The following is a 20,894-nucleotide window of genomic DNA, read 5'->3' as shown; positions in this document are numbered from 1 at the left end:
AAGCCTCCAGCCCGCTCCGCGCCCTCCACACCTCAGAATTTGACTTCAGCACTGCGCCTCCTCTGAGTGTCCGTATGCGTTACTCTTTCCTCCTAGTTGTAGGGCTTCCACTCAGCCAGCGTTCCTGTGGGTCTGGGTGATGTCCCTTCCGTCTTTTAGTTTCACTTTTGAAATGGTTGTTCGAGGCGGCAAACTCCGGCGTTAACCTATGCCGCCATCTTGGTTCTCTCCCAAAGCGTAATACCTTTCAATATGGCTCTGACCAACATGTCTTCTAGTCATTTTTTTGGCTTAGTAAAGTGAATTCAAATAATGAATGCCAAACTCTAAAGTAGGATGATTAGTTCTGAATAAAGAAAAATATCCAAATGAAACCATTACAAACATAGCAGTATCCATAATTACTGTACTTAAAAATTAGTTAGTTAGAGAGAAGAATGGAGAAAAATGTAGGTAAGGATGTGAGGGGATATACCAGAAAGATTTGCCAAAAGAGAAGCGGAAATGCGGCACAGAACATGGGAAGAGGGAGTTGACAGGCCTGCACGTGAGATGCCGTCTGCAGATTGCAGATGGTGACTGCCTACAGGAGGCCCATATTACAAATGTGCAGGCTGCCACAGCCAGTCTCGGAAACCCAGCAAGGTCCTCGGGACCTCTGCAGGCCAAGTGTCCCATCTCCTCCCCATGTCACCATGGTGATCCAGAGTCTTAATACTGAGATGATGGTAATAGTTGCCCCAGTGGGGTCCCTGCCTGCAAATTCTTTTCTCTCCCTCTCAATTTACTCTACATGCTGATGCTATTATCTGAATTCCCTTTGCATATAGCAAGAACCAAGAAAATGTGAATGAATGCAATGACAAAGGAATGAATAGGGGGGAAAATTCCCAAAGTTACATAATCACTATGGCCTTCATGAATATTTTTTTCACTGATGATTTATTTTTTAAAACTTACGCAGAAAAAAATTATTCTACCAGAACCAAGAAGCCTTGGTAAGAGAAGGGGTGGGGAGCAGTGGAGGTCAATTTGAGATACATAAGATCCCTCCCCTCTCCCCCACAAAAAAAAGCCTACTTTTCTTAAAACTTAACATTAAGGAACTTTTGAAGTGCACACACACACACACACACACACACACATTTCAAAATTTAATTTCAGAAATGGTATTTTGTAGTCTGCTCTTCACAGAAAGCTAGAAATAATATAGAAGTAGAAGTTTATTCAAGTTATAAAATGTGAAAGTCTCAACGTGTGCTGATTAAATTCTAAGCAGCCAGTTCATATGCTAAAATGCCAAAAAATGACACCAATGAAGATCACCAATGATTTTACAGAATCACTCAAATTGTAAACTATAATCTCCCATAAGGTAAACATGCATCAAAATTATGAATGTTTTACAATGCAGTTTCATTGTTGAAATCATTTTGTGCACACAGTTATTCTGTTGGAAAAAGCATGTTTATATTTTCATGTATAATTTAGCAATTGTTGTTTGTATGAAGTATATCAATTTAAGATTTGTTTAATTCTTTCTGTAATGGCATTATCACATTTTTTTATTTCTAGTAGGTATCTGAAGTTTATAATTAGCTTCTAAATTCATTTAGAACAATCTCAACATGGTTTTTAAAAGTCTCCTGGGATCCAACATCATTTGGATAACTTGGGAAAAGTTCAAAATGTTAAAATAATGTAAAAAATAAAATTTGTGAAATGGGAATGAAAATGAATTAAGCTCTTGATTTTTCCTGTGGGAAATAATCTTAATTTTATGAAAAAAAATGCTGGTGGTACTTCAGGTAACAGCAAAATTTGTTTTTAAAGGAGTCTATAAGATACAGCAAGTTGGACTCTACAATCAGTAAACGGTTCAGATCAGTTTGAACTCAGTAACCATCAAGGTCGTTGTTTAAATCTGCTTATGAATAAATTACAGTTTTCATGTCAATAAAAAATCAGAGCCTCAGAATCATCTTGACAGCTGTGCAGCATTTCACACGTTCATATTTTCTTTTTGACATTTTAAAATTAAGTTTACCGGGGTGACATTGCTTAATGAAATGATGTAAGTTTTAAGTGTACAGTTCTGTGATGCGTCATCTGTATATTGCACTGTGTGTCCACCACCCAAAGTCAAATCTACTTCCGTGACCATATATGTGATCCTCTTTACTATTTATTACCCTCCCCACCTCACTCCCCCCTGCTAACCACCATGCTGTTGTCTGTGTTTATGAGTTTTTTTCTTATTTGTTCATTTGTTGTTTTCAGTTGTATATCCCACGTATGAGTGAAAGCATATGGTCCTTGCCTTTTTTTCTGTCTGATTTACTTTGCTTAGCATAATATTCTCAAGGTCCATCCATGTTGTCACAAATGGCAGTGTTTCATCTTTCCTTATGGCTGAGCCGTATTCCTTTTACACAATTATTTGTTGTTGATGAATTGTCAGATGGCATTAACTGCTAGTTTTTATTTTTCAAATGAGAAACTGTGCTCCCTGTCCCTGCAGACTGTTTATGTTTCAGCAGCCTCCCATGCCAGGTCAGGAGGGACTTTCACTTTTATTGTGTGCTTCTCTATGTAACCTTTACTTCAACTTCTGTTCCTTGCAGAAGTTGAGGTAATTTTTCGTAAGCCGGATTTTTATTATTGTTCATAATACTCATGCATTGTCTTTAACTCATAAACGCCATATTTAAGGTGGGAGTAAGCAGACATGTTCTGTAAAGGGACGGATAGTAAATATGTTAGTCTTTGCAACCATATGGTCCCTGCAACAACTCTCAATTCTGCAGGTATAGTGCAAACACAGCTCTAAACACTACATAAACAATGTGCATGGGTGCGTTTCAATAAAACTTTACTTACAAGGACATGCAGCAGGAAGAACTAGGCCATAGTTTGCTGACCCCTGACCTAAGGGAGTATCTTTGTGTAACAGCAGGGAGAGAAGAGTTTCGAGGACTTAAGAAATATCAACCTCTCTTGCCCTATAATTCATTACGTTTCAAAGGCTCCAGGGGTAAGCATCACAACAAAATGAAGTGCTACAGAAACCCAATTTGCTTTCAGTGGTTGGTTTTATAATAAGTCAGTGTTGATGGAACAGTTCCTTTGCTCAGCAGCCTTCTACTGAGCCTGATGGTGCAACCAACACTCAGTTGGCAATGGGTGTGATACAGTGTAGACTAAGCCTTGATCCCTACAACCTACACCTCTGGAAACAGGAGGTATTTCAGGCTTTTAGACTAAAAATTGGTTCTCAAATAATGTTCAGTTTGTCCCCACCACATCGGCCATTTGTTCGTGCTGCCACCACCAACACTGTTCCTTCCTAACTCGGTCCAGGAGAAGGTGGACTATGCTCTCATCCCACCGCTCCCACCCCTAGGACTCTAGAAGTCAGTGTTTGCTTTTGCTTGCTTTATTTTTGCTTAAGAAACGGAGATTTAAGTACCGCTGCCCTGTGTCATACTTCTTTATTTTGAGGTTGGGGAAGGGCTGGGTTTCAATTCCTGTATCTTGCTGCAGTAACAAGCTGTGCAGCCATTTCATTTCCCCTGGGGAGGCAGCTGAGGTAGATAGAAGTGTATTTTAAAACTCCACTCTTTAAAACTCCTGCTTCTGGAGAACGGAGCACACAGACTGAAGAGGAAAGAGCAGTAGCAGCAATTTAAACACTCTTCCAGGGCACCACTGTCACTGAGCTCTAAAAGTAACTATGCAGATGTATTTTTCAATGCTCCATTCCTTCTTCTGAACAGATTTCAAGCAAATATTTCTAATTACTGGTATTATCAACTTTAACAGCTGATCCTATATAATAAAACCCTAATATGCAAATCGACTGAACGAAGGAAAGACCCGTGGCTGACACGCACTAACCACCAGGGGGCAGATGCTCAACACAGGAGATGCCCCTTGGTGGTCAGTGTGCTCCCACAGGGGGAGCTCCGCTCAGCCAGAAGCCAGGCTCAAGGCTGGAGAGCGCAGCAGCGGTGGCAGGAGCCTCTCCCGCCTCCACTGCAGGCCACCAGGCAGTAAGGAGTGAGGGATCCCGGACTGTGCAGGCCAGGCTGAAGGACTCCCCGGGACTGAGGGGCTCCCCGAATGCACGAATTGCATGCATCAGGCCTCTAGTTAAATCATAAGAATTTATTGAAGGACTAGGACTTAAATTCACCACATTCAGGTTAACCAATTACGTCTTAAAATTTGAAGATGAGAATAATTATTTCACACACTGTGAATCTATGGCTCTAAAAGTCATGGTTATTCAGTAAATTAGTTGAACTCTGAATTCCTTGGAAGATGTAGTAATTAACGTTTTGAAACAATAGGATTTACTCTACTTGAACTTTATGCAACCAGTAATTTTTGTAACTTTTAAACAGTGATGGTTATGACAGTTTAGACCATTCATTGTGACCAAATTTGTGTGCATCTTTCTAGGGAAATATTTCTAATACTAGAGGCCCAGTGCACGGATTCGTATACCGGTGGGGTCCCTCGGCCTGGCCTGTGCCCTCTTGCAATCTGGGACTCCTCGGGGGATATCTGACTGCTGGTTTTGGCCCTATCCCTACAGGCCAGGCCGAGGGACCCTACTGATGCATGAATCTGTGCACTAGGCCTCCAGTATACATGTAAGATGTTTGGTTAATCTCCTCCCACCCTACCCTCTCCACCCTTCTCTCTGAGATTCATCTGTCTGTTCCATGTTTCCATGCCTGTGCATTGAGCGCCTGCCTCCTGGTGGTCAGTGTGTGTCATAGCTACTGATCGAATGATCGAACTGTCTAACGGATGAACAGTTAAACGATTGCATAGATAGATAGATAGATAGATAGATAGATAGATAGATTTCCTAGGTGGGACATTATATATCCACTTTATTCTTTGGTAATATGTTACATTTTTCAGAATTCTTCCTCATTGGTAAGATACCTTATGTCTAAATGATACACCATGCCCCTGTAAATCTATCATCAAAATAAAAGAATGAAATTATCAGATTACAACATTCCTTAGAAGACTTCGAATTTAGAACTTTTATGTATGAAAGCATATGCCATAGACACTGACCTGTTAAACAGATTAAGCTGGGACACAGCTCAATAGTTGTGCTGTTAAAATTGGCTTTAGTGTAGAAGCGTAGCAGTGTTAATGCCTCCTAACATGACTTAAGAGTCAACCAATGACTGTGCAAATGAAAGAAAATTAATATCGGTCATAGATGCAGTTCTAGCATCAAGTTGGAATGAAATGGCCATGCCTCCTAAAGCTTAGGGTGTAGTTCCTAATACAGCCTGGGATGAATGAGGGAGGAAATCCATTGGTGGGAGATCTCACCCTGGCTGCTGTGTCCTTCCCCAGGATCTGTCACTGCGAAGGGGATGAAGAGAGCCCCCTCATCACACCCTGTCGCTGCACGGGCACCCTGCGCTTTGTCCACCAGTCCTGCCTCCATCAGTGGATCAAGAGCTCAGACACGCGCTGCTGTGAGCTCTGCAAGTATGACTTCATAATGGAGACCAAGCTCAAACCCCTCCGGAAGGTACAGTATTTGTAGGAGTTGTTTGGAGGAGAGAACTTATAAAGCTGGCTTGTTTTAAAAATCCATTTGTTTCCCCAGTAAGATTTTGCTAATATGCTAATATCCATGAAGAGTACATGCCTTGTATGGGAGTCAGTGTGTAAAATGCAGCCAAGTGTTTGCAGATAATGCTTCCTTCTTCTCTGTTTTTTATATTCCAGAGCCTCTGGTTTTTGCATCACTCTTCAAACTAAGAAAAAAAATAGTGTGTTTATGAATGTTTATTCGTATATGTGCCTGTGTGGATATGTATATATGTGTGCATATGTGTGTGTGTATGTGTGTGTGTGTGTGTGTGTGTGTGTGGTGCATATATACATATGCAAAATATTCTTGTAATTCAATGTAAATGAATTAATGATTTTATTAAATTACAATCAACATTTTATTTACTGAGGTCGATTCCCAAGAAAGTTATATAATAGATTACATTAAATAATATGAACTTATCGAATTTCTTGAAAGTCAGGCATTAAGCTAATAGAAGAGAATGATTTTTTATAAGGTGTGGACTCTTCTGTGTTCATCTTTATTTGTGGATTTGGTGTGGAGGTTCACATATAATTAGAGCATATAAAAAAAGTATTATTTTCCATAATGTTCACCAAACTCTAAGACAGAGGTAAGTATACTTTTACCTATAAATTTAATCCTCAAGTTCCTCATTTATGTTATAGTTTTCTAAAGAATAAATAATTATATGAGTAAAATATAAAATTAGCATCTCACTCAAAGCTAGTGGAGGAAATCTTGTCGAGGATGCAAAGAAAAATGAACTTCATGTAATTCATGCTTGATGGCTGGGCCCCTGGATTGTTGCACGGAACGTATTCATCTTTTTACCCAACTGCAGCCTGACATATCTGGATGCCTCAATTTCCAAATGAGAGTATAGAGACTGCGATTTAAATAATGAATCTGCCTATAGCTGCTTTTTTATTTGAATTAAATGCAAAGAACAAGTATATAAAAAGAACATTGCTTAGAAATGAACATGATGGGTTTGGAGATGAGCAGAGCTATAAAGCAAACAAGAATATTCCAATAGGCATCTGACTGGTGGCTGGCCAGCTCAAGTCTTCATTAAAAAATCTGTAAATTATGGAGAGAGAATAGCAACCTCTGCCTTTGTGGGAGCCTTAATTTTAAAATTCTGCAAGTGGTTTAGAAATGTCAAAACTGATGCACAAAATGCCTCTGGGAAACACACTGTCTTTTTTTTAACATCTGGGGTGACCTAAGTGCAAAAAGATGACACTATGTTCCTCTGGTCCCAGAGCAATCAAATGACAGAAACAGATATGGGCCCTTACTCCTTGCCCTTTGCTTTATCCACTGAACAGGTGCTGTGTGTTGTCTGGAGAAGCTACATGACACACTGTGCTCCATGATTCTGTAAATTTCTCTTCTGACCCTCCGGGGAACTACAAATTATTTCATAGCATCTGTATATTTCTCCATGTTTTTTTTTTCTTAACCTACATCTATATAAAATTTTCATTTCAACTTTGTCAGACATAACATTTCAATTTGAAAGTTACAATCTAGAATATAAAAATATTCACATTTTATCTTCTTTATACTGTCTACCCTCTCCCCCATTTTGTGTAATAAACAATACTTGATGCTATATATAACTTGAAAAGTATTCTTATTCTACCTTCACCTTTTATAGAATCATCCCTTATATACAACTCTGATCCTTTCTTAATATTTTATTACCAATAATTTACAACCCCATCGGGAAATTCTATTTTTGCCTCAACTAACCTGTTTACAAACTAGAGAAATGCAGTGAATACATCTACCCTTTTGAATGAATATGAATATTCATTACATACTAAAGTAATATATTCTTAGTAATGAATATGTTGTGGCAACCTACTGGGCACCTACTATCTGTTGATTAATGAAATATCCTAGTTTCCTTATAAATATTTCCTGTGAGTGGTCATAAATATTAATGAAGGACAGCATGTCAACATCCTTCATTTTTAATAGCATTTATATATCTACAGAGGATGTTAGAATCTCATCCGGAGGTTGCTTCCTAACAGCCCACTGATGTGTTTTATTTGATCCACAAAGATTAAAATTTCAATTAATTACCAATATTTAAATAGGTGATTATATTATGTAAAATTCTATACATCTGCATTTGAAAATCACAGTATCTGGTTTTACTGGAGCCATATTTCCATAGGACAACAACCTGGGAGCTAGATGATGGCTAGTCCTTTCAAAGGGCTATTTGCCTTTAAGTTCTCCACATTCCTCAGCCCTTTCTCTTTTTCCAATCCTGAGACTGTGCAGTCTCCACTCATCTGAGCACTCTGTGGTTCTAGTGAAGGTGTTTGAATTTTCAACTCCTGGTCTAACACATGACTCCTAGACATACATTCTATTCCTACCTCTGTGGTTTATGGGTTAAAAACTTAGAAAAAGTATTTCAAACTTTCACTTTCTTCCTCAAACCAAAAGGCCCTGGGATAATACTTAAACGGCAGTATCCCAAATAAATTTTCGGATTTGCAGGTGGTACAAACTATATAGATTTGAGGCATTTCAAAACTTTTCTAGATGGTTTGTTTTGATGGCACTAAGATTCAGCAACAGTTTTCCTTTGGTAGTTTTTAAGTGGTCGTCAAGAATGACAGGCATAGCTCTAGCTGGTTTGGCTCAGTGGATAGAGCGTCAGCCTGCAGACTGAAGGGTCCCAGGTTCGATTCTGGTCAAGGGCACATGCCTGGGTGGCGGGCTTGATACCCAATGAGGGAGCTTGCAGGAGGCAGCCAATCAGTGATTCTCTCTCATCATTGATGTTTCTATCTTTCTTTCCCTCTCCTCCCTTCCTCTCTGAAATCAATAAAAATATACTAAAAAAAAAAAAAGAATGACAGGCATAATAACCCGTGGACACAGACAATGGGGTGGTGAGGGCCTGGGCGGGGGGGGCGGGTCAGGAGCAGGCTGGAAGAGGTTAACCACGGGGGAGGAGGATCAACAATGAAGATTTTTTTAAAAAGATGACAGGTATAGAATTTGGTTAGAATATATTCGAAATACATCCAATTAATTGCTCTCAATTCAGTAATTCTATTACAGCTTATAACATTCTAAAGACCAATCACATGAAACAATTACTTTAGCTAATGATTCTGAATTTCTAACATTAACCAATGGAAGTGGGATATTCTGTTGAGATGAAATAGCTTCTTAAAATAGAAAGGTGTGAAGCTTCATAATCTGATGCACATTGTTGCTTAATAGTTAGTCTCTAAAGATATCAGCAAAATCTTACTTCATTAATTACTAATAATACTACATGAAAAGCTATAGTTAGTAAATCCCTCAAGGTACGTTAATGTTTCCAGAAGAAAACCTTTAAAATATAAATTAAATCAAGAGCTTATTTGAGAAAAAAACAATTTTTATCATCTTTAAGTCAGTAACTTAGTTACTTATATAACATCCCATTGCCCCAGCTGGTTTGGCTCAGTGGATAGAGCATTAGCCTGCAGACTGAAGGGTCCCGGTTCAATTCTGAACATGCCCAGGTTGCAGGCTCGATTCATAGTAGAGGGTGTGCAGGAGGCAGCCAATCAATGATTCTCTTTCATCATTGATGTTTCTATCTCTCTCTCCCTTTCCCTTTGTCTCTGAAATTAATATAAACATATATTTTTTAAAAAGAAAAAAAAGTCTCATTAATCTACTGAGTAGCCTGCATCAGAAATAATTCCTAGGGCCAAGAAAAAAAAAGCCAAAAATATAGCAAGCAGAATGACAACTCAATGAAATTTAAAAATGGACACAATATCAGTTAGGAAGCATAAACTAACTAGAGACCCAGTGTATGAAATTCGTGCATTGGGGGTGGGGGATCCCCTCAGCCCAGCCTGCACCCTCTCCAATCTGGTACCCCTCGGGGGATGTCTGACTGCCGGTTTAGGCCCAATCCCCAGGATCAGACCTACACCAACATCCCTCTCACAATCCAGGACCACTGGCTCCTAACTGCTCACCTGCCTGCCTGCCTGATCACCCCTAACTGCTGACCCCGCTGTCCGATCACCCCTAACTGCTGGTCTGCCTGCCTGATCACCCCTAACCACTCTGCCTGCCTACCTCCACTGGCTCCTAATTGCTCACCTGTCTGCCTGCCTGATTGCCCCTAACTGCCCCTTGCTGCTAGCCACTCCCCCCTGTGCACCTGCCTCCCTGCCTGCCTGATTGCCCCTAACCACTCGCTTGCCAGTCCAATGCCCCCAACTGCCCCCCAACACACTGGCCTGATCACCCCCAACTACCCCACACAGTTGGCCTGGTCACCCTAACTGCCCCCCCAGCCTGGTCACTCCTCACTGCCCCGCCCCCTGCCACCTGGTCACCCCCAACTCCCCCTCTGCAAACCTGGTCGCCCCACGCTGCCTGCTGTTTGGTCATTTGGTTGCCCCTCACTAAGTCCCCTGCTGGCCTGGTCGCTCCACACAGCCTGTTGGGTCGTCCGTTAGGTTGCGATGGTCACTTAGGCTTTTACATATACAGATATTCTGTTCTGAAGTTGAAGAATTGCATAGGGCTCAGGTTTGAATCACTCCTGAGTGGGAGAAACCAGCTGCTGGATTTGTAGCTAAGCTTGAAGATAGCAAATGCTACTGACAAGTTATGTCCTCCCCTAAAATGTTCCTTTACATAGCTTTCCATATGCATCTATTTGACAAATATATACCACAAATACTCAACTCTATGTATTCATTTATTCCTTGTCTCATTTCTACAGATAAAATGAGGCAGTAAATCGATTACCTTTGCTTTAGTAACGATTTGGTTGAGCCATATGCACTTGTCATTTTTGCAGATCAAAAATAATTGAATATTGGAAAGCTCATAATAGATAAGTTCTGTGTGAACTTATTATGCCAAATAAAAAGGAATAATCATTTTGGTATTTGTACATTTCCACCATAATGACTTACGGTGATTTAGTTACAATATCTTTTTTTTTAATAAAGAACTGTACATGGCAAATACTATGTTAATTCCTTCCTTTCCTAATTTGATGTAGCATCTCATCTCTTAAAAGAGCCAAGAGCCTATATAAGCTGCTCTAGTGAGTTAACTGCATAAAGGTTATTATTGATTCTCCGCTGAGCAGGCGGTCTTGCAATTCATAGAGTTAAAATTGGACAGGGCAGGAAATGCGATTGGATTCTTAGTTAGGGTCTTCCAGTACTCTGTTGAATAATGTTGCCTAATCGTCTAAGAAATTTAAATTTTAAATTTCTGGCACATCATTTACTTAACCATTGTGGGGGATTTGTAATTTCACTAATACAACCACCACATACTGAATTTCTTCTATGTGCCAGATATCTAGAACAGACCACTTAATTAATGTAATATCCATTACAATTGCATTTTATGTAGGCATGCATAAAACCCATTTTACAGATGAAAAAAATGAGACATAGTATCAAACTTACTTGATATCATCACCCCAAAGCTCCCTGATACTAAAGTTTATACTCATCACACTGACCGCCTTAAGTAGCGGAAATCCAAGCATCAGAACTTTAGCTTTTATGTAAATCATTTCTAATGGCAATCTTTCAAAAGAAATTTTTATACAATAAATTTTTTTCTAAAAAAATCTTCCTTCTTAAACATGCATGTTTTACCCCATGTGTTTTCCTAACACCTGGTTACATCATTACATAAACATCACTTGTTTTGCCAACATTAACCAACAGCCACAAAACCTTGAAACACACATAAGGCTGTTCATCCTCATTCTGCTTCCACCAGGCTGCTGTGATTTGAAAGCCTTTCTATGTGCTTTTCTTTGTTTTTCTTTGTTCCCTGTTCTCAGAGCGTCCACCGTCACTTCTTTGTTCCTCCGCTAGCCCTTATTCAACATTTTACATAGCTAGTGCTTTTCTATTTCAAATAACAACAAAAATCAAGAGTTAGAGAATTCCGTCTAGAAAAAGCTGAAGTCAGTTCTAGATGAACTTTGGCAGGATTCCGTTTTAATCATTGGGAAGGATTTTATGGGCATGAACATTCTGGCATTACTCTTGAAATCTTAGAGTTCTCTTTGACATCCTTTTTAATTTCCAATTTTACTCAAATTACTGAGGATTCCAGGATTTTTTCTTTAAAGCCTTTAGCAAATGAAGATTTCCATTGCCTCCAGGTTGTTTCGCCATAATCAGAGCTCAGTTTGGGGGAGTGGGTTTGCTGTTTAGTTTCTTCACAAATATAGGAAATATCTGATCTACTCTGGGGCCAGATAAAGCTTTCTTTATATGCATTGCAAAAAAAAAAATCCTCATAATGTGCAACGCATGCTCATTCTCTCATCTTTTTGCTATGCTTCAGTTCCACTGCTATATGAACCCCAAGGGTAGTCTAAGTGATTGAGAATCATCTTAGGAAATGATTTTATTTTCAAACTCACACTCCTCAGATGAGTAAGGTAAGTTTTCCATAACAAATTCCTCGCTGTTTAGTGGTGCTGTCTACAGCCAAACACTTCCCTTTACCTTCTCACTGCTTTGTTCAATGAGGAAGAGGAACCCAATGGGCTACTTAACTGATTGCTGTGGGAAGGGAAAGGATGAATAAACATAACAAAAAGAATATCATTACAAGAAAAGTATTCAAGTCAATTGAAGTATTATCTTTTCCACTAAAATGTTTTCTTGTTTTTTATTTTTTTTTTATTGCCTTAACGCATTCATGCTCTCAGGACTACAATTGATATTTCAATTAAAATAATATTCCAGTGTGAATAGATAACAATGCCAGTATCTCTTATCTCAAACAATTATGAAATGAAAAAACAAGTGGCTAATGTTTTTTTCTAATAGATACTTTAGATTTTTTACATGACCTCATCCTTTTGTCTTTTGAGGAAATTCTATACTAACAGGTTGATTAGTCTTAAAAATTTCCAAACAAAATTGTCTGGTCAGCTTGGATTAATATTATGATATCATTTGTGCAAAATAGAAATATATTCTTCTCTGTGTAACAGAAGAGCTTATTCTTTTATGACGCTTCCATCCATAAGCGTAGTACAACCTCTAGGCAGATTTGAGCCCTGAGCAGCAAATTGTGTTCAGAATAACTTTTCTGAGGAGGCTCCAATGATGCCCAGTTCATACATTTACCCACTATACTATCCACTATATGCCAGTTGTGTTCAGTACTGAACCAGATAGGAAAAAACACCACTCTCAGAGAGCATATAGTCCACTGCAAGGAAGATAAAAAATGATGAATTACTTACAATATTTTGTAATAAATGTGAAGGTCATGGTAGTGGTGTGAGGATCAAGAATTTTCTGTAACTGCAGAGGGAATGCTAAATAAAGGTAATCCAAAGAGAACAAGCCACCATATGTTTGGTCTTTACTTATGAGACCATCCACATTGAAAGATTTTTTTTACAAAAACTGTAAACACATAGCAAGATAACTGTCTTTTTTATTCTCCATGCTTCGTATAATGTAGGCTAATCACGAAGGTATTAGTTAGCAGTTGGGCAACCAGGACATTAGGGAGAGAGAACTGGAATATAGAGCAGGACTTGATAGAGGATGTCTCAAAGGAGACTTAAATAAACAATCCCTGAATAACCACTGTTGGCTGAAATATTTCTCTTCAGTATTCGTTATTGGTATGTCCAATCATATACTACTTCAACACTGTTCCTCTCTTTGGAAATTATCACTTGAAGGACGTAACCTCATTTGCTTGGTAAGAATGTCACCTTATGCCACTGTTCTAGATCTGGAAAGAAACACTTATGTTAGATATACTATTAAAGTATTGAACAGGATACAGTTCTCCCTTGGGGAAATTCATTTTTGTTTTGACAAGGATAAGTGACACAAAAAGGAACTTCTTTTATATATTGTGTATTTTGAAATTTGAAACATAAACTGTGATTAAAATTATGGAATCAGTATTACAGTGATCCATATGGAAAGCATAAAAGCATCAAATTAGAATTTGCAGAAGCATATGTACATACACACACACACACACACACACACAGTTACAAATAAATATTTCCCTAAAGCAGTGATGGCAAACCTATGACACGCGTGTTAGAGGTGACACACGAACTCCTTTTTTTGGTTGATTTTTCTTTGTTAAACGGCATTTAAATATATAAAATAAATATCAAAAATATAAGTCTGTTTTACTATGGTTGCAAATATCAAAAAATTTCTATATGTGACACGGCTCCAGAGTTAAGTTAGGGTTTTTCAAAATGCTGACACGCCGAGCTCAAAAGGTTCGCCATCACTGCCCTAAAGCATCATCTTATGATTGAGTTTTTTAAATGAGAAAGTTGTATGTCTTTCATTTTAATTTTTTAACATGATATAATGATTAAGTTTTAAATTACTTCTATATTTAAATTTCCCTCCAGCTAAATATTTTCTTCTTCTTCAGCTGGGATTTTATTTTAAATTTATTATTCTAATTTCTCAAATCTTGGCATACAACTTAAGAAAAAATTTCCCTAAATTTTTGGCTTAATTTATTGAACCATAAGGCACTGAAAATCAATATGGCTTTCTTTAAAGCAAATATTTTAGACAAATCAAATTCCTTTCCTATTGGATTGACAAGTAAGAGAGAAATGAGGAATATGTTGGTATGATCTATCTGGAATGATGGTGTCTAGCTCCACTGTACATCCATCAACATGCTAGTGTCATATTATCAACATTATAAAAGGAGCAAGATTAGTGAGATTTCACTCCAAACAAAAACAAATCTCTCACAAGTCTACTTCCTTCCAACTTTTTATTTTTCTCTAAATGCTACCATCGTGTCTCCTCCTCCTTTGTTTCTCCCGTGGGTATAGCACCCACAGCTTCATCATACCCATGTTATTATCTTGCATATGAATGTTTTACCCCCAACTAGGTTGATTTACCCACTCAGCCACAGACACAGCAATGTAGATCAAAGGTCTAAGGAAATCAGTTTAGTTGAGTATAAGAAAGATATTCTATTGAAGGCTAGGATTTCTGTAAATGTAGAGCCAGTTTAATACAAGAGTTGATATTTTGATGAAGAGTTTTTATTAATGAACAAAGCTAACAACTTTTTGAGCTACATCTTTTCGGCATTTAGGAACACATATCTCCTAGGAGACTGGTAGTCTCCTGCTGCACTCTATTCATAGGTAAGACCTCACCAAGCCCAGCTGTGTCTGAAAGGCCACACTTAGAAGGGTTCATTGATACCCAGTTAAGATGATTCACTACTGAATGAAGGTAAAGAGTTTGAAATGAATTAGTTTTAGTATTTTAAATATATACTTTAAAATGCTTTGAGGCTTTGTCTAAAAAGATCCTATATAATAAAAGTCTAATATTCTAAGTGTCTGGTCGTCTGGTCGTCAGTCAACCAATCAAAGTGTAAAATGCTAATGATATGCTAAGGCTGCTCAACTGCTCGCTATCACATGCACTGACCATCAGGGGGCAGTCAACCAGTTGCCCAGTCACTATAATGCTCACTGACCACCAGGGGGCAGACGCTCCAACCAGTAGGTTACCTTGCTGCTGGGTTCTGGTGGATCAGAACTGAGCAAGACATGCCCTGGAGCCCTCCCATAGCCCCTCTCTGTCTGGTCATCCTCCTGCTTTCCTCCCTGGCTGCAATCATGCACCGATGGGGTCCCTTGGCCTGGCCTGCACCCTCTCACAATCCAGGACCCCTCAAGGGATGTCAGAGAGCCAGTTTTGTCCCAATCCCACAGGCCAGGCCGAATTCGTGCACCAGGCTCTAGTAAAAAAATTTAAAAAAAAAACAAATAAAAATGGTATGGGAGATTATTTTAGTAACTCTGGACAGGATTAATGGAATTCCAACTATTAAATAATTAACAGAAAGCTGGTGAGAATTTTTAGGTTAAAAATCTTCAATTTCACAACTGCTTCTCTGTTCCACTAGGGGAACAATTTAATAAAAAAATTAAGATGAAAAGGTTGTCTAATGAGTCTCAGGAACAAGAGCTGGGAGGATTCCCAGAGACAACCCTCTCTAGGTTGGCTGAGAAAAATCACCAACAATGTCTGTGGGGAGCTGCTCAGTCCCACAGATCGTTTCTTATGTATCAGCAACCAGAGAGGTAATATACATGAATGACACAGTCTGGTTTTATGATGGCAAATGACAAATAGCACAGTACTGGGAATAGGACAGGGAGTGGTAGGCACTATGGCATTCTGGAATGGGTGTGCGAACTCTAAAAGGAATAGTAGCCCCTGATTCACCTGAGCCTTCTGGCACTGAGCACCTTTAAGCAACCGATGCCTCTGTTTGGCATTCAGCAAGGAACTCTTCACCCCATGATGCCCAATAAACATGTCTGGCAGCCTCTGGGCTTCCTTGGGCCACCACTCCCTGTGTCAGCCACAGCCAATTAGTGCAACCATATGCTGTACCTGGCGAAGGTGATCTCAGCAACCAGGTAAGTATGTCTTCCTCCAGGCACCTTGCCTAGAGGGGCTGGCTGGCCCTGATCTTCAGTATGACTTCTGACTCAGCCACACAGCTGGGGAAGGCCTGTAAACTAAGGCCTGGTCATCAGAAAGATATTTCCAAACACCTTTAATAGGTAGATTCAAATCAGAAAGACCAAGCTTGGAGATTAACCTGTTTTTGTAAGAACAATAATCCCCCACCTTTCTTCATAGCCCACATCTTCTGTCTTCCCATTGAGGATCTAGTCACCCAAGTTTCTGAATCAGACAGATATCAGGTAACTTTGGGGAAATAGCAGAAATTCAGCTTCCAGCTTACCCCTTGATTTTAGCTCAAAAAACATCCCAACCAAAGTCATCACACCTTAAGTGTTCCTGCCCCCCACAGGCCATCATTTATCTATCTCCTTTAAAATTCAATCCTAAAACAAAACTGGCTGGTATGGCTCAGTTGTTTGAGTGTCATCGTGTGCACCTGGGGGCTGCGGTTTAATTCTTGGTCAGGGCACATGTCCAGGTTTCCGGCTCAATCGCTGGTGGAGAGTGTTCAGGAGTTAGCCAATCAATGTTCAGCTCTCACATTAATGTTCTCTCTCCCTCCCTCCCTCCTTCTTCTCCTCTCTCTCCCTCTCCTTTCCTTTCTCTCTGAAAGTCAACGTTTAAAAAATCTTTAAAAATAAATAAAAATTATGCCCAGCCAGTGTTGCTCAATAGTTGAGCAAAACCAGGAAGTTATGTTTGATTCCTGGTCAGGGCACATGCCCAGATTGTGGGCTTGATCTCCAGTAAGAGGCATACAGGAGGCAGACGATCAATGATTCTCTCTCATCATTGATGTTTCTATCTTTTTCTCCCTTCTTCTCTCTGAAGTCAATAAAAACATCTTTAAAATAAATAAATAAATAAATAACCCAAAAAAAGACCAAAAAAAAAAAAAAAAGAATGTTTGTATGGAAGTTGTGATGATTAGCTTATTAATTGATACAGTGAAAGGACTTTGCTAAGATTATAAATTATTGCTTAGAGCTTAGATTCTCTATATTCTTATCTTGATTGAGAAATCTTAATGATTACGATTGAATCAGAAATTGTCCGTGATGGTGATGCCTACTTTCGCATGCTTCCTGAATAATATGCCTGTTTTTCTGCTTGCTGTGCAGTCAGGGAGTCATTGTTGATGCCATGTCTAGTCATTTGTCTCTTCTGAAGATTCTTCTAAAAAGCAAGTTTCCATTTATCCACTGCCACCCTTTAAATTATTCATAGACTGGGAGTGAAGGTTTTTTGCCATGAATGGACCCAAAGCCTGGTGAATCACGGTGGCCTTTAATGTAGGTGATGGGTTCATCTATTATGCTTGTCTATTACTCGGGAGAAAGAAAATAAATGTCACTTGGAACAAAAACATTGTTCTTGTCCTCAACGGCACACTCTGCTAGGTTACCGAGGCCCTGCACATGTGGCAGCTGTCACTGTCCACCCACTGACACCATCTCAACTCAGAGGAGCTTGTGCTAATGTTTCTCAACTTTGTAATTAGAGGCAACTCCTCTGCCCTAATGTGTGTCCTTCCAGTCCCCGTTCCCTTCTATGACCTTAAAGCCAGGAAATACAAAGGGAAGATCCAGCCACACAGTATGTCCCCATGCACCCAGGATCCATTTCTGATAATATCAGGTGGATCACAGCATGAGATTATGTTGGGGGGCGGGGGGGAAGAAACCCCTCAAAACTGCAGTCTAAGCCGAAGAAAGGCAGAGCTCCATTTACCTTTTAAAAAATCATTTATGAAAGAAAAATGCAAACTCCTCATTTAAAATTGCTTTATGGTGATTTTTAGAAGAGTATCAACACTGTGTACTAAGAACAGTGTCATCAAGGGACCCTCGGGAGGGAAGGAAACCAAGTTGTTCAATAATGTAGGTTTTCAGTAACAGGCTTTGTCTCAGAGGCAGGACACTGCAGACAAATCCCTCTCAGCCCTGCCAGAGTAATTGGACCACAGGACACTTACGTTAGCAGGTTTTGTTTTCTATTCAACTAATAACCAGCTTTGTTGTGGTCATCCTTGTGGTGCTCATTATTTAAGAATATGGAATACAGGCAAGTGCTATTCCCTATAGAAGAGCTTTGTAGGCGACTCGGGTGGAAATCAAGAGAGTCTGGGCAAGACACACTTTTCTTTTCTTTTTTTTTAATGTATTTTATTGATTTTTTACAGAGAGGAAGGGAGAGGGATAGAAAGTTAGAAACATCGATGAGAGAGAAACATCAATCGGCTGCCCCCTGCACACTCCCCACTGGGGATGTGCCCGCAACCAAGGTACATGCCCTTGACCGGAATCGAACCTGGGACCCTTGAGTCCGCAGGCCGACGCTCTATCCGCTGAGCCAAACCCGTCAGGGCAAGACACACTTTTCTTAGCAGAATCAGCTTTCAGAGACGAGGCAGGAACTCCTGAAATCCTGTTGGGGGTGTGATGGTGTAGAGGGAGGGGGACAGACTCTTGAATAGCACCCTTGCACTTTTTGTTTTCTTCCTGCTTTCCTGGCTGTCTCACCCACCTAGATTTTTCATCTGTTTCCTAACAAGGTTCATGATAAAAAGTGGGAACTGATATTTTATAGGTCAGGGAACACTGCCTTGCAGCAGGATTAGTTTCCTTTTAACCTAATTTGGTAGATAGTTTCCAATCTTGACATACTAGACGGTCCTGCATTGCCATGGATTTCTTCATGCAACTAACGCATGTTGTCAAGGCAACCCATAGCATTGTGTTTTCCACTCTGGAAAACCAGTTCCAGTGTTGCAAACCTTAAATCACAATCATCTCTCATAATATACGGGGTCAGAGACATTCCCTGTAAGCACAAAACTATTACTTTTTTATAAGACACCATGTCATTACAGTGAAGGAATTTGACTTGAAGGGTAATGTGTATATTAAAGCGTTAAAGTTAAAATAATTCCCTAGCATTTATGTCCTATCTCTGCATTTCCAGGAGATGTGAGGTTGTTGACTACAGGCCATTACATTTTTGAAGCTGTAGGAACGACGTTAGCATATTTGACTAATTTCTGTGTCTATTGACGGCAATCACTAGCTTTTCCGTGGTTTGTGACATTAAATCAATTAAAAGCAATGTACTTGCTGGGATTAATATCACCCACCTGTTGTATATGTTTTCCCCTTTTGAGAGTTCAGACCCAGTTTTGAGAGTTCTTTCTGTGAAAGTGGGGGGAACTCCACAATTCTCGGCAAGCTATTCCCACATCACATCTGAATTCAGAGACTCAGACCTGGGCTCCCAAGTGGTTGGTTTGAAAGAAAAATCCCATCTGAGGGTATGTTGTTTGTTTGTTTGTTTTGTTCATCAGATTCCACATATAAATGAAATCATATGGTACCCATCTTTCTCTGGCTGGCTTATGTCACTTAGCATAATACTCTCCAGGTCTATCCATGCTGTCACAAAAAGTAAGAGTTCCTTCCTGTTTACAGCTGAGTAGTATTCCATTGTGTAAATGTACCAAAGCTGTTTGATTCCCTCATCTATTGATGGGCACTTGGACTGCCTCCAAATCTTGGCTATTGTAAATAGCACTAAAATGAACATAGGGGTGCATATATTCTTTTGAATAAGTGTTTTGGGTTTCTTCAGATATAGTCCCAGAAGTGGAATCTTGGAAATACAACTCCCAGCCTACATTTAACTTACGCAGTGATTGGAAGTGATCCTTAGTCATTCATCGAGTACTATTGATCTGGATTTGCAGTTAATTTTTCAAACATTTGTAAGACTTCCTACCCCTTACATTTTTGTTCAAAAGTTGATAGCCTAAAGGTTGAAACATAAAATCATGTTTCATTTCCTGATTCCCAAAGGTTTGAGAAGGTAAACATATGGCTTTAAAGGAAGTTTCTGTATGGGCCCTAATGGCTCAAGGCATTTTCATGTTGCATGTTTACTAGATATAATGTAGCTCAGCTCCTTTCTGCTGCCATTCTCATTTCAATAACCTAAGACATTTTATTCATATAAAATAGTACAAATTATCACATCCACTATAGAAGAATTGGCATTATTTTCTTTCCATTATTGTGAGTTGATAGATCAGGCATTCAAATGTCAGTCAGTTTAAAACGCCTTGTAGTTTGCTTAGCTCAGCCCGCTCTTGCTACAGCCTTCAAACATCATTAGCACTCCATCACCATGCACAAAGGGTTTGAGCTTGCTTACAGAAATAAACACCAAAAGTCAGGTGAATGGTTAAGGAGGTTGTAGTAAAAGGAAGTGAGTGCAATAAAATCATGAGGCAAACGTAAGGAAGATGCATACCGTAGGTCTTGTATACTATTTATATGGGAAGTTAACTTGCTCCCAAAATGCTTAGCAGTCGAAGCAAGGAGGGAAATGTAATCACTTAAATAATGTATAGTATATAAATGTAAATATTTCAGCAAATACACAGATGATGAGGTCAATGTGGTCCGAGGGAAATTACCACTGGAATTGCCATCAAGTGAATTTGATAGAGGTGTAGCTCATCTATAGTGATAATGCACTAAGATGAATTCTGTTAGTGGCCAGGATGTTGAGCCAGAATTTACTGGTTGCTTACTGATGCCAAGCACTGTGCTGCGTGCTTTGTTATAAAACCTAACCTCATTTAACTCTCTTAAGAAACACAAAATAGGTTTTCTTAGAGTGTCACAAATGAGAAAACACATGTGAGGCATAGAGAGGTTAAATAAATTACTTAA

The 20,894-nt window shown here is 39.3% G+C and overlaps 1 protein-coding gene across 1 annotated transcript in view; it reads left to right on the top strand.

Annotated features, from left to right (window-relative positions):
- Positions 1–20,894, top strand: part of MARCH1 (membrane associated ring-CH-type finger 1) — a 247,043-nt gene that overhangs the window by 200,685 nt on the left and 25,464 nt on the right. The window contains exon 4 of the mRNA XM_006771061.2: positions 5,389–5,569. Within this exon, the coding sequence (XP_006771124.1) occupies positions 5,389–5,569 (181 nt within the window). The remainder of the gene's footprint in view (positions 1–5,388; positions 5,570–20,894) is intronic.

The sequence above is a fragment of the Myotis davidii genome, unplaced genomic scaffold (genome assembly GCF_000327345.1).
Source record: "Myotis davidii unplaced genomic scaffold, ASM32734v1 scaffold225, whole genome shotgun sequence".
Taxonomy (NCBI): Eukaryota; Metazoa; Chordata; class Mammalia; order Chiroptera; family Vespertilionidae; genus Myotis; species Myotis davidii.
The sequence above is the reverse complement of the archived record's forward strand: the minus strand, read 5'-3'. Positions and strand labels throughout refer to the sequence as shown.